At 27.8% G+C, this 14,456-nt stretch overlaps 1 protein-coding gene across 1 annotated transcript in view; it reads right to left on the minus strand.

Moving 5' to 3' along the window:
* The window catches only part of LOC119610695, a gene marked incomplete at its 5' end in the record, with an annotated part of 29,134 nt that extends 16,285 nt beyond the window's left edge, over positions 1-12,849 (minus strand). Inside the window, one exon of the mRNA XM_037966023.1 lies at positions 12,731-12,849. Coding sequence (XP_037821951.1) covers positions 12,731-12,849 — 119 coding nt within the window. The remainder of the gene's footprint in view (positions 1-12,730) is intronic.
* Between the last annotated feature and the right edge of the window lie 1,607 nt (positions 12,850-14,456).

Below are 14,456 nucleotides of genomic sequence, written 5' to 3' on the forward strand. Positions count from 1 at the left end.
ATTTTTGTTTTTATTCGAGTTTGAGGTCTTGGTGTGTTTTTGTGGCTTAAGTTTTGCTGTATTTTCCCCGTTTTATATTGTAAGATAACAACAATGTAAGCAGAAATATTTTTATTTCCTCCTTGTTGGAGGGGGAAAGTGGAAAAGAAATTGAATGCTTACACAGCTCAGTTAAGCGTCCAGACTTGGTAATTTGTTTAAGATTTTTTTATAAATTTTAACCAAACGTAAAACGAGAACGTAGGTTTAGTTTTTAATTGTAGGCGGTAGATTAGTTGGTAATGTTGTAGTCTGTCAATCCGCAGTTCATGGGTTCGATTCCCAACAAATGTGATCCTATCAGAATAACTTATTGTCGAATAAAATATAAAGTATAAAGTATAAAGTATAAAGTATAAAGTATAAAGTATAAAGTATAAAGTATAAAGTATAAAGTATAAAGTATAAGTATAAAGTATAAAGTATTAAAGTATAAAGTATAAAGTATAAAGGTATAAAGTATAAAGTAAAGTATAAAGTATAAAGTATAAGTAAAAGTATAAAGTCTAAAGTATAAAGTATAAAGTATAAAGTATAAAGTATAAAGTATAAAGTATAAAGTATAAAGTATAAGTAATAAAGTATTAAAGTATAAAGTATAAAGTATAAAGTATAAGTATAAATTATAAAGTATAACGTATAAAGTATAAAGTATAAAGTATAAAGTATAAAGTATAAAGTATAAAGTATAAAGTATGAAAGTATAAAGTATAATTATAAAAGTATAGTATAAAGTATAAAGTATAAAGTATAAAGTATAAAGTATAAAGTATAAAGTATAAAGTATAAAGTATAAGTAAAAGTAAAGTATAAAGTATAAAGTATAAAGTATAAAGTATAAAGTATAAAGTATAAAGTATAAAGTATAAAGTATAAAGTATAAAGTATAAAGTATAAAGTATAAAGTATAAAGTATAAAGTATAAAGTATAAAGTATAAAGTATAAAGTATAAAGTATAAAGTATAAAGTATAAAGTATAAAGTATAAAGTATAAAGTAAGTATAAAGTATACAGTATAAAGTATAAGTATAAAGTAATAAAGTATAAAGTATAAAGTATAAAGTATAAGTATAAAGTATAAAGTATAAAGTATAAAGTATAAAGTATAAAGTATAAAAGTATAAAGTATAAAGTATAAAGTATAAAGTATAACGTATAAAGTATAAAGTATAAAGTATAAAGTATAAAGTATAAAGTATAAGTATAAAGTATAAAGTATAAAGTATAAAGTATAAAGTATAAAGTATAAAGTATAAAGTATAAAGTATAAAGTATAAAGTATAAAGTATAAGTATAAAGTATAAAGTATAAAGTATAAAGTATAAAGTATAAAGTATAAAGTATAAAGTATAAAGTATAAAGTAAGTATAAAGTATAAAGTATAAAGTATAAAGTATAAGTATAAAGTATAAAGTATAAAGATAAAGTATAAAGTATAAAGTATAAAGTATAAAGTATAAAGTATAAAGTATAAAGTATAAAGTATTAAAGTATAACGTTATAAGTATAAAGTATAAAGTATAACGTATAAAGTATAAAGTATATAAAGTATAAAGTATAAAGTATAAAGTATAAAGTATAAAGTATAAAGTCTAAAGTATAAAGTAATAAAGTATAAAGTATATAAAGTATAAAGTTATAAAGTATAAAGTATAAAGTATTAAGTATTGAAGTATAAGTTATAAAGTATAAAGTATAAAGGATAAGTATAAAGTATTAAAGTATAAGTATCTAAAGTATAAAGTATAAGTCTTAAAGTATTAAGTATTAAGTATCAAGCTAAAGTATAAAGGTATAAGTATAAAGTATAAAGATAAGTATAAAGTATTCAAGTATAAAGTATTAATTATTAAGTATAAGTATAAAGTATACAGTACTAAAGTATAAAGTAGTAAAGTATAAAGTATATAAAGTATAAGTATAAGTATAAAGGTATAAAGTATTAAGTATTAAGTATAAAGTATAAAGTATAAGTATAAAGTATAAAGTATATAAGTTATAAGTATAAAGTAGTAAGTATAATAAGTATAAAAGTATAAAGTTATAAAGTATAAAAGTATAAAGTATAAAGTATAAAGTATAAAGTATAAAGTATAAAGTATATAAAGTATAAAGTATAAAGTATAAAGTATAAAGTATAAAGTATAAAGAATAAAGTATAAAGTATAAAGTATAATGTATAAAGTATAAAGTATATGTTGTTTACATTAGCTTTATAAGTTGATTTCTTTCTTCCTGTTAAAGATAATTATCCTAGAAGAAACTAAATATTTTGTGGCCAGTATTTAAAGAAAAAAATTGTTCCCCCCAAAAAACCAGAAAAATTAAACCTGGACATTAATCAGTGTTGCATTTTTATTACCTGAGCTTTACATGTGGTTTCCTTTTAACTCTAACTGATTGTAGACGTTTTATTTACTTAATTTTTTTAACTTTCCATTGCCTCCTTTCCCTATCTTTTAGCTCTCTGCCGACAGTTTACCATTTTTGTTTGCTTTTGTTTCTATTTCTTGTTATTTGTTTTAGCCATGATTGTTACTTTCAGTAAACGTTTTTCTGTGGTTTTAGTTGTTGCTATTTTTCTGTTGCTTTAATAGAGTGTAAAGGAAAAATTCAAAAGGCTGGTGTTTCATTTACCTTTAAATTTAACCATCCGAGCCTTTTAACAAGAAACATTGCCGGTTTTTATTTTGTTTTTTTTTTCAGAATTTTCCTCTAAATATTTTTAGCCCAGACTGGAGGTTAACAATGCTGTCAGACAAATTTATTTGGTCAGTCTGCGAGTATTTAAGCCATATTTCAATTTATATTGATAAAAGTTTTAGTTTTAGAGAAATTTTTAAATTGTGTGGTGAAAAGTTTAAGTTTAAATTCTGAAAATTTTAAAACTTTGTTGAGGGTTATAAAGTGCAAAGAAAGAAAATTTCTTATTCACCACAACCTGATTTTTCTTTAACAAATTTTTAAACATAAATCGAGTATTTTATAACGTGCTTGTTTACAAAAAAATATTAAGCATGTTAAATCATTTAGTAAAATTCTCTAGGCATGCAATTTTCATGTTATCATGTATTTCATTTAAACTAAACACCTAAAATTATGCTCTTGATTTCAACACTTAACTTCAAAAATAATATATTTAGCAAGTAAAACACCAACTCTGACGAACACACACACTTACACTGCCATTAACTTTTACTTATAAAATCCAAAAAAGAATCATTTAAACTATGCAATCATCAACAAATATTATAACTATTATTATGATTGCATACTTACGGGCGCTTCCTATGTGGTTTAAAAGTTTGCACTGAAAAGCATAGCAAAACTTAAGCAAGTAACATCCGTGAATTTTTGTTAAGTATAACAAAGTAATGTAGAGCATTTTTTGTTTTTTTTTCATACAATTATCATTGTTTAAAACATGATATGGTGCCTATTTCTAGGGGCAAAGCAGCCGAGTATGGTTGAGCAGTCGAGGAGGGTTGTGTTTAAGAAAACGGAAATAGTATTACAATTCATAGAAAACTTTTTGGCATATAAATTTCTCATTTCCTTTATTTTAAAACTGCTAAAGAAAAATCTAACAAAGTAAACACCAAAAAAATCTAATCTTTAAATAAATCTTGCTTTATGGAGAAAGAAAAAAAAAAGAAAGAACTCACAATTTTTCTTATATTTGCTGTTATTGCTTTTTAAAACATGCAAATACTAAGACTTCCGTTTGCAAGGACTTTTGGGGGAGGAATACAAAGAAGTTTTTTTTAGTTTTTTAAGAAGTAACAATTTCTTTTCTAAATATTTTTTTTTATAAATTTGAAAAATTTCCGTTATGATTTCTTTGCTGCTGTTCGTATTTCTGATGGTTTTTTGTTGTTGCATCTACATTTGAAAACCACTTGATTTTTATCGTTTGTCAAAAGTAAGTAAGCGCAGAAAAAAGATGTCAAAATAAAATATTATAAACCATCAAGGTCGACTTAAAGGATCTTTATATCAAAAATTTGTTTTGAAATTTTTCAGATAATCCGGAACTCGTAAGCAGCTCGAGTATTTTCTTTAGAAAATCTTGAGCTCGTGAGTAGCTCGAGTATTATCTTTAGAAAAACTTGAGCTCGTGAGCAGCTCGAGTATTTTCATTAGGAAATATTGATCTCAAGATCAGCACAAGCGTTTTCCTTACAAATCTTGAGCTCATGATCCGCTCAAGCTATTTCTTCACAAAATCTTGAGTTGGAAAGGAATCTGAACTTGAGCTCGTGAGCAGCTCGATCACTTTCTTTAGATAATCCGGAACTCGTGAACAGCTCGAGTATTTTCTTTAGAAAATCTTGAGCTCATGAGCAGCTAGAGTATTTTCTTTAGAAAATCTTGATCTCATGATCAGCTCAAACATTTTATTTAGAAAAAAAAAATCTTGTGCTGCTGATCAGGTCGATCATTTTTTTTTAAAAATCTGGAGTTGCTGATCAGATCGAGCATGATCTTATGATCAGCTCAAGAATTTTCTTTAAAAACTCTTGATCTCGTGATCAGCTCAAGTATTTTCTTAAGAAAATCTGAAGTTGCTGATCAGCTCGATCATTTTCATAAGAAAATCTGAAGTTACTGATCAGGTCTTAAGAAAATCTAGAGTTACTGATCAGCTCGATCATTTACTTTAGAAAATCTTGATCACATGATCAGCTCAACTATTGTCATAAGAAAATCTTAAGTTTCTGATTAGCTCGATCAATGTCTAAAGAAAATCTAGAGTTGCTGATCAGCACGATCATATCCTTACAAAAATCTTGAATTGCTGATCAGCTCAATCATTTTCTTAGGAAAACCTGGAGTTTATGATTAGCTCGATCAATTTCTTAAGAAAATCTGGAGTTTCTGATCAGATCGATCATTTTCTTTTAAAAATCTGTAGTTGCTGATCAGCTCGATCATTTGCTGCTGATCAGCTCAATCATTTTCTTAATAAAATCTGGAATTGCTGATCAGCAATGATCTTCTTTAGAAAATCTGGAGTTGCTGATCAGCTCGATCATTTTTTTTTAGAAAATCTTAAGCTGCAGATCAGCTCGAAAATCTGGAGTTGCTGATCAGCTCGATCACTTTCTTAAGAAAATCTGGAATCAGCTCGATCATTTTCTTTAGAAAATCTTGAGCTGCAGATCAGCTCGATCATTTTCTTAAGAAAATCTGAAACTCCTGAACATCTAGATCATTTTGTTTAGAAAATCTTGAGCTGCTGATCAGCTCGATCACTTTCTTAAGAAAATATGGAGTTGGTGATCAGCTCGATCACTTTCTTAAGAAAATCTGGAGTTGCTAATCTGCTTGATCATTTTGTTTAGAAAATCTTTAGTTCATGAGCAGCTCGATTATTTCCTTTAGAAAATCTGAAGCTGCTGATCAGCAATTTGATTTTTTTGGAATCCTAAAAGTCGAGTTCTTCTTCAAAATGGTGTAGTGTGCATACCTTCAAACATAATTTGAATATGCCATCAAACATTATGCCAAACTTATAAAGAAATCCTTAAAAAAAAAACTAAAGAAGTCTGGTGTCCTTTTTTTTGCAAACTGTTAGAATTTTTGTTTTACAATGATTTCCTTTTCTTTTCCTTTAATATAGCAACAAAAAAAAATCTTTAAAAAATTCATAAGCAAAAGCATAACTAGATCTAGATAAACAGAATTTGTTCCTTTAGCCAAAAGTAAAGAAAGTTTAAAAGACATTTTAGTTGGTGCTTTTTTTTTTTTCTCTTCGAAAACAAAAAGAAAAAAAGTTTGTTTAAAGAAAAAGTTTTTATTTTAGAGAAAAATACAAAAAGGAAGTTTTATGCTAATATCAATGCTGTTAAAAATGCCGGTCGGCTTTTTTGTATAAAATTAAAGTTTCTAAAAAAAACTTTTGTGACAAGTAATAATGGTGGTCAATTGAATAGTAAAAGAATATAGCATAGTTTTAGGAGGAAGAAAATAAAAATAGGAAGTTCTATGAAGCGTTTGAGTAATATGCAACAAATGCATATAAATCATACGTCAAAACATATTTGCATATTTTTAGGAGAATATTTAAACTCTTGGCTACAGAATTAATTAAATTTGTTTTAAAATATTTATTATTTATTTAAAATTGATAAAGAAATTTTGTTGTTTATTTTTAAAATTGAAAAAAAAAATCTCTTCCTTTTTCTAACAAAACAATAAATTTTATATTCAAAATATTCCAACTACCAAATGTTTACTTGTACGTATGTATGCAAATCCTTAACAAATCAAATAGTCTGAAAAACAAAAGGTTTTTCTGTCAATTCTAATAAAAAACTATTTCCTGATTTTTTCGGTTGTTATTTCTCCAGCACTTTGGTTTGTCTAACTGTACAACATTTGTTTCTGCCAGAAACAATAACATTTTTTCCTATACTCTTCCCTGTTGCAACATGTGTAAGTACATCATGCTCATGATCATCATCATTGGGCCATGAATATTTCACTGCAGTAAAAAAAAACAGTTGTTGCTTTACATTTCGTTCATTTTTGATTTGACTTGCAAAAATATGTTTATAAATAATAATAATAAAAACCAGAACAAGATGTATACAATTTTAGTTACAAAATTTATTGATAAAATTGCAATAACAAAATAAACTATATTTTATTTAGTTTTTCTCTTTCTCCCTACAATATGAATAATATTAAGATGGAAATGCAGCCCAGAAAACAGCTGCATTTTGCAAAAATTAAATTCACCATAAACTATACAAGAAAACAAATTAGATATTGTTGTTAGAAGAAATCCAAACAAACCTCTAGAAAAAAAAACAATAGAAGTCTTACACTCTCAAAAGAAACTCTGCAAACAAGAAGTTTTATCCTGCAAGACTTTTGCTTATTTTAATAATAATTTCTATATGTTTTTCTTATAGCTTGACTTATAAATATTCAAAAGTTAAGACACCAGCAAATGCTTTGTTCTTTTGGTAAATAGAGAAAAGTGGGAAAGAAATTGATTTCTTTATTATATTTCTGCTCTATTTAGCAAGATTTTGTGGCATATTTTTCAGCAAAGATTTTGGGAATTTAATAAACTATTGTTATTTTCCCAATTTCAAAATATTGCTTATATTCTTAAAATCAGGTTTCTAGATCAATGAATTTGAGGGCAAATGATTTAAGAAAAAAGGCTTAAAAACTTTATTATAATTTATGCAAATTTAAAGGACTAATAAAACTTATGATATGACAGCAGTATTTAAAAACAAAGAAAATCCGGATCAAGGTAGGCCAGATAGCGTCTAGATCTATAGTCTGGACTCCTAATAGTCTAAGTTTAGGACTATAGTTTTAGTCTATGGTCTAGTACTATAGTCTAGGTCTATAGGTCTAGTCTAGTAGTCTATAGTCTGTATAGTCTAGTCTATAGTCTAGTCTATAGTCTAGGTCTATAGTCTAGTCTATAGTCTAGGTCTATAGTCTAGTCTATAGTCTAGTCTATAGTCTAGTCTATTAGTCTAGTCTATAGTCTAGTCTATAGTCTAGTCTATAGTCCTAGTCTATAGTCTAGTCTTAGTCTAGTCTATAGTCTAGTCTATAGTCTAGTCCTATAGTCTAGTCCTATAGTCTAGTCTATAGTCTAGTCTATAGTCTAGTCTATAGTCTAGTCTATAGTCTAGTCTATAGTCTAGTCTATAGTCTAGTCTATAGTCTAGTCTATAGTCTAGTCTAGTCTAGTCTATAGTCTAGTCTATAGTCTAGTCTATAGTCTAGTCTATAGTCTAGTCTATAGTCTAGTCTATAGTCTAGTCTATAGTCTAGTCTATAGTCTAGTCTATAGTCTAGTCTATAGTCTAGTCTATAGTCTAGTCTATAGTCTAGTCTATAGTCTAGTCTATAGTCTAGTCTATAGTCTAGTCTATAGTCTAGTCTATAGTCTAGTCTATAGTTTAGTCTATAGTCTAGTCTATAGTCTAGTCTATAGTCTAGTCTATAGTCTAGTCTATAGTCTATTCTATAGTCTAGTCTATAGTCTAGTCTATAGGATAGTCTATAATCTAGTCTATAGTCTAGTCTATAGTCTAGTCTATAGTCTAGTCTATAGTTTAGTCTATTCTATAGTCTAGTCTATGGACTAGTCTATAGTTTAGTCTATGGACTAGTCTATAGTTTAGTCTATGGACTAGTCTATAGTCTAGTCTATGGACTAGTCTATAGTCTCGTCTATGGACTAGTCTATAGTCTAGTCTATAGTCTAGTCTATAGTCTAGTCTATAGTCTAGTCTATAGTCTAGTCTATAGTCTAGTCTATAGTCTAGTCTATAGTCTAGTCTATAGTCTAGTCTATAGTCTAGTCTATAGTCTAGTCTATTGTCTAGTCTATAGTCTAGTCCTATAGTCTAGTCTATAGTCTAGTCTATAGTCTAGTCTATAGTCTAGTCTATAGTCTAGTCTATAGTCTAGTCTATAGTCCTAGTCTATAGTCTAGTCTATAGTCTAGTCTATAGTCTAGTCTAGTCTATAGTCTAGTCTATGTCTAGTCTATAGTCTAGTCTATAGTCTAGTCTATAGTCTAGTCTATAGTCCTAGTCTATAGTCTAGTCTAGTCTAGTCTATAGTCTAGTCTATAGTCTAGTCTATGTCTAGTCTATAGTCTAGTCTATAGTCTAGTCTATAGTTCTAGTCTATAGTTAGTCTAGTCTAGTCTATAGTCTAGTCTATAGTCTAGTCTATAGTTCTAGTCTATAGTCTAGTCTATAGTCTAGTCTATAGTCTAGTCTATAGTCTAGTCTATAGTTAGTCTTTCAGTCTAGTCTATAGTCTAGCCTATAGTCTAGTCTATAGTCTACTCTTTAGTCTAGTCTATTGCCTATTCTATAGTCTAGTCCTATAGTCTAGTCTGTAGTCTCGTCTATAGTCTAGTATATAGTCTAGTTATAGTCTAGTATATAGTCTAGTCTATAAACTAGTCTATAGTTAGTCTTAGTTCTAGTCTATAGTCTAGTCTATAGTCTAGTCTATAGTCTAGTCTATAGTCTAGTCTATAAACTAGTCTATAGGCTATACTATAGTCTACAGTCTAGTTCTAGTTTAGTAAAAAATGGAGCTTGGAATTCACGTGTATTACCCTTCCCTTGTTCCTCTTTTATAGATTTTTTTTCAAAAATCTGAAATAAAATCCCTTTACAATTATTTGTTTTAATCCTTTTAAATGCCATTAATATTTTTAGCCTCGAAATATTAAAAATCCTAAATTGTTATTTATGTTTTTAAATGTTTGGCGTATGTCTGCTGTAGAAATATTTAGCAGCATTAGCTGCAATAATAAATATTAAATAACGAAAAAAAAAACATAAATGCATAAAAATTATTTAAAAAAGTCATAAATTAAAACAAATACAAGTGGTCTTTAAAAAAAGATAAACAACGAATGTTTAAGGGACACTACGGGAAAAAGGATGTTTAATGATAGCATATCCTGCAGGGTAGTTAAAAGGTTAAGCTAGAACATTGGGAACCAACACAGTGTGAACTTAGTACATTGTAGAAGCCTTCAATCTCTGGACAAGTTTCAGAATTTTCGACAAAAAAGATTTCGCTTTTTTATCCTCAAATTTTTTAGCTTACAACAAAATGTAGCTCATTTTTAATACAGCTCAAAGTATTACATTCATTATACCTACTGCTTAGTTTTATTTAAATTTCCCCTTTTAAGTGAATTTTGAAATGTCTGCATAAGTGTTAAAATATTTAAAGGTTTTTAATTTATGGCTCAATAAATAAATATAATAAATTATTAACAAGATATGTTTGCGTTTAATAAATAAATGCATATGTAGTTATAAAACTTATAAATAAACATGTTAAAAATACATTTTTAAAACGCACCAAAAATATGTTATCGACTAAATAATAAATTAGAAAATAAAATATTATAAAAAAAAATAAATATTTTAAAATAGTGGAAAGTTAAAATGTTATTTTAAACTAAATAATCTAATTTAAATGAAAATATAAATGTAAATAATTGAAAACAAGTACATACATACATTGGCAAAAATTTGTTTACCTTTGTATACATGGAAAACAACAGTACGTATGATTGTTATTTAATGGAAAAATATTACACATACGAATGGTAGTGCGGAGTAAAAAAATTGTCTTAACAAGACACTTTTTTAAAGAAAACTATATGTAATAAAGTACACTTCTGTATAGAAAACTACAAGACAAGACAGTTCTCTAAAGAAAACTGTCTATACCAGACTCGACAAGACACTTTTCTATAGAAAACCGTGTCTCGACAAGACACTTTTTTTATAGAAAACTTTCTTGAAAAGACACTTTTCTATTGAAAACTGCCTGTACAGGACACTTTTCTAAAGAAAACTGTTTGTACAAGACACTTTTGTAAAGAAAACTGTCCATACAAGACACTTTTCTAAAGAAAACAGACCATACAACATACTTTTCTAAAGAAAACTATCTGTACAAGACACTTATCTAAAGAAAACTGTCTATACAAGACACTTTTTTTAAAGAAAACTGTATGTTCAAAACACTTTTCTAAAGAAAACCGTCTGTACAAGATACTTTCCTAAAGAAAATTGTCTGTATAAGACAATTTTCTAAAGAAAACTGTCTGTACAAGACACTTTTCTAAAGAAAACTGTCTGTACAAGACATTTTTAAAGAAAACTGTCCGTACAAGACACTGTACAAGACGTTTTTCTAATGAAAGCTATCTATACAAGACACTTTTCTAAAGGAAACTGTCTGTAAAAGACAGTTATTGCATATTCAAGACACTTATATAAAGAAAACTGTCTATACAAGACACTTTTCTAAAGAAAACTGTTTGTACAAGACACTTTTCTAAAGAAAACTGTCTGTACAAGTCACTTTTTTAAAGAAAACTGTCTGTACAAGACACTTTTCTAAAGAAAACTGTCTGTACAAGACACGTTTCTAAAGAAAACTGTCTGTACAAGACACTTTTCTAAAGAAAACTGTCTGTACAAGACATTTTTTAAAGAAAACTGTCCGTACAAGACACTTTTCTAAAGGAAACTGTCTGTACAAGACAGTTATTGTCTATTCAAGACACTTATCTAAAGAAAACTGTCTATAGACACTTTCCTAAAGAAAATTGTCTGTACAGAACACTTCCCTAAAGAAAATTGTCTGTACAAGACATTTTTCTAATGAAAACTATCTATACAAGACACTTTTCTAAAGGAAACTGTCTGTACAATACACTTTTCTAAAGAAAACTGTCCGTACAAGACACTTTCCTAAAGAAAACTGTCTGTACAAGTCACTTTTTTAAAGAAAACTGTCTATACAAGACACTTTTCTAAAGAAAACTGTCTGTACAAGACACTTTTCTAAAGAAAACTGTCTGTACAAGACACTTTTCTAAAGAAAACTGTCTGTACAAGACACTTTTCTAAAGAAAACTGTCTATACAAGACACTTATCTAAAGAAAGCTGTCTGTATAACACAATTTTCTAAAGAAAACTGTCTGTACAAGACACTTTTCTAAAGAAAACTGTCTGTACAAGACGCTTTACTAAAGAAAACTGTTTGTACATGACACTTTTCTAAAGAAAACTATCTGTACAAGACACGTTTCTAAAGAAAAATGTCTGTATAAGACACTTTTCTAAAGAAAACTGTCTGTACAAAACACTTTTCTAAAGAAAACTGTCTGTACAACACACTTTTCTAAAGAAAACTGTCTATACAAAACACTTTTCTATAGAAAACCGTCTGTTCAAAACCCTTCTTTAAGGAAATCTGTCTGTAGTAGACACTTTTCTAAACAAAACTGTCTCGACAATTCACTTTTCTAATGAAAACTTTCCGTACAACTTACTTTTCTAAAGAAAACAGTCTATACCAGACACTTTTCTAAAGAAAACTGTCTATACCAGACACTTTACTAGAGAAAACTGTCTGTCCAAAACATTTTCTCTAAGGAAATATGTCTGTACAAGACGCTTTTCGAAAGAAAACTGTCTAAAAAAGACATTTTTCTAAAGAAAACTATCTGTACAAATCACGTTTCTAACGAAAACTTTTTTGACAAAACACTTCTATGAAGAAAATTTTTCAACAAGACCCTTTTTTAAAGAAAACTGTCCCTACCACTTTCTAAAACGAATTGAATTTTGTTCTCACAACATATATTTCTAAAATATTTCTGCTTCTACGTTTGTCCTTTTAAAGGTCACATAAGTACATTTCGCAATCATATTAATCATAATGAAACTAATGAAAATTAAGTGTAAAACTTAAATTGTTTTTCCAGCTAAGATTTATCCTCTTAACACAATTTTTCTTAATAACAAAAAAAAGCAAACTAATTTATAATAATTAAAAATAAGCAAACACTATTTAAATAAGAACACAATACAAAAAACAGTATTTAAATATTTATGTCTAAACTTCAACAAACAAAGAAAGTTTGAAATGAAAAAAGAAACATAATTTATGCAAACACTTAAAGGACACTAAGAGATGGGACAGGATATAAAAAAAAATAGCCAAGCTAAAATAAATAAAGAACAAAGTGTATAAAACAACATTTATGATTGTTATAATTTGCTTTAAAACTAACATTATAAGCAGGATGGCGAGGAATTGCTACTAAGAAAAGAAAAAAAAAAGAATAACGACAAGGTGTTAATGTTACTTACCCCTGTTAAAGCTTGTTTATCATTTAAAATGGATGCAGCTGCTGCTGTTGTTGTTAAGGCAGTTGGTGAGGTAGAAGCCGTAGTGCTATCTGGTGTAAAATATGTTAAGAAAGCACAACCTTAAAGATAAAAGAAAATAAATTCCAAAAATTAGTTAATTGTTAAAAGGAAATTTAAAAATATTAATAAAAAAATAGGGGTCAACAGAACGTATGAGTGTTGTAAAGTAAAATAATTAAGAAAAATATTAAGTATACGCAGAGTGATATAAAATATTATTTATTTTTTAAGGAAAAATTTTGTTCACAAGATATTTATACAACAGCTTCTAGTTTTACTTGAATACTTTTCCCCCATTCATCTAAACCTTTTTCTTTTCAACTAAATCTTAGCTACAATTGAGAACAATAAGCCAAAGAAGTAAAACATGTTGGCTTGTGATAACCTTTTCTTTAGCTAATGGCTTTTAATGAATAAATTATATACATGTTCTACCACAACTACAAGGTTTGTAAGCCTGTCGATGTCAAAGCTGCTCCATAAGCACATATAAGAAGGAAACAAAAGAAAGTTTGTGTGTGTGTGTGCTTAAGAAAATACAAACTTTTAGCTCAATATAACACCTACAACCAAAACAAACGCCCAAGTAACCCACAATTGTAAAGATTACTACAAACTAAGTATAACAAAAGAAAATTTTCCAAAGTTGCTATTTATTTATGGAAAAAATACACATGTTCTCAAAAGTTCAAGAGTTTGGGCTAAAAAGCTATTGTTATATTTACAAAGAAAATACTGGTTACCTTTGGTATAAGAAGTTGGATAAAAAAGACAAAAATGTTGTTATTAAAAGCCATCGTTAGTTACAATATTCCACTTTATGGTTTGAAACTAACTAGTGATGGTATCAGTTTGTCAGCATAAATGTGCTCTCTTTATTGTTGTTCATAAATGATTTATTAAAAATCTACTTTAACCAATTAAATGCTGCATAATAGATGACCCTGTAAAATTTTTTCTTTGCTTTATATAGGAATTATTTATTTATCGAGACGTGGTTGAGTGTGTGTGTATGTGTATGTGCCGTAAAGCCAAAAAGAAAATCTCATACAATCATTAAATTAATTATACACACGATAATAAATTATATTTCTTAATAAATAATTTCCATTTTACACCCACAGGGGACAATTTGATAAATTTCTATTGTTTGTCTGAGATAAAAAAGAGCAGATATTAAGTGAATTATTACCTCGCAAAAAATATAAAAGCCAGTAAAAATATTTGTCACTTATGTATTATGTTAGCAGAAAAATAATATATTTTAGAAGTGAAAATATATATCAGGAAGGAACTAGAACTTAACTACAACAGAACTGTTAACTACAACAGAACTAGAAGAGAACTAGAACAGAACTAGAAGAGAACTAGAAGAGAAACTAGACCAGAACTAGAACAGAACTAGAACAGACTAGAAACAGAACTAGAACAGAACTAGAACAGAACTAGAACAGAACTAGAACAACTAGAACAGACCGAGAACAGACACTAGAACAAGAACAGAAACAGAACTAGAACAGAACAGACAGAACTAGAACGAACTAGAACAAACTAGAACAGAACTAGACAGAACTAGAAACAGAACTAGAACAGAACTAGAACAGAACTAGAACAGAACTAGAACAGAACTAGAACAGAACTAGAACAAGAACAGAACTAGAACAGA

Source organism: Lucilia sericata, unplaced genomic scaffold (assembly GCF_015586225.1).
Source record: "Lucilia sericata isolate MDLA Ls3-8-SP2 unplaced genomic scaffold, ASM1558622v1 Contig001264F_arrow, whole genome shotgun sequence".
NCBI classification, from domain to species: Eukaryota; Metazoa; Arthropoda; class Insecta; order Diptera; family Calliphoridae; genus Lucilia; species Lucilia sericata.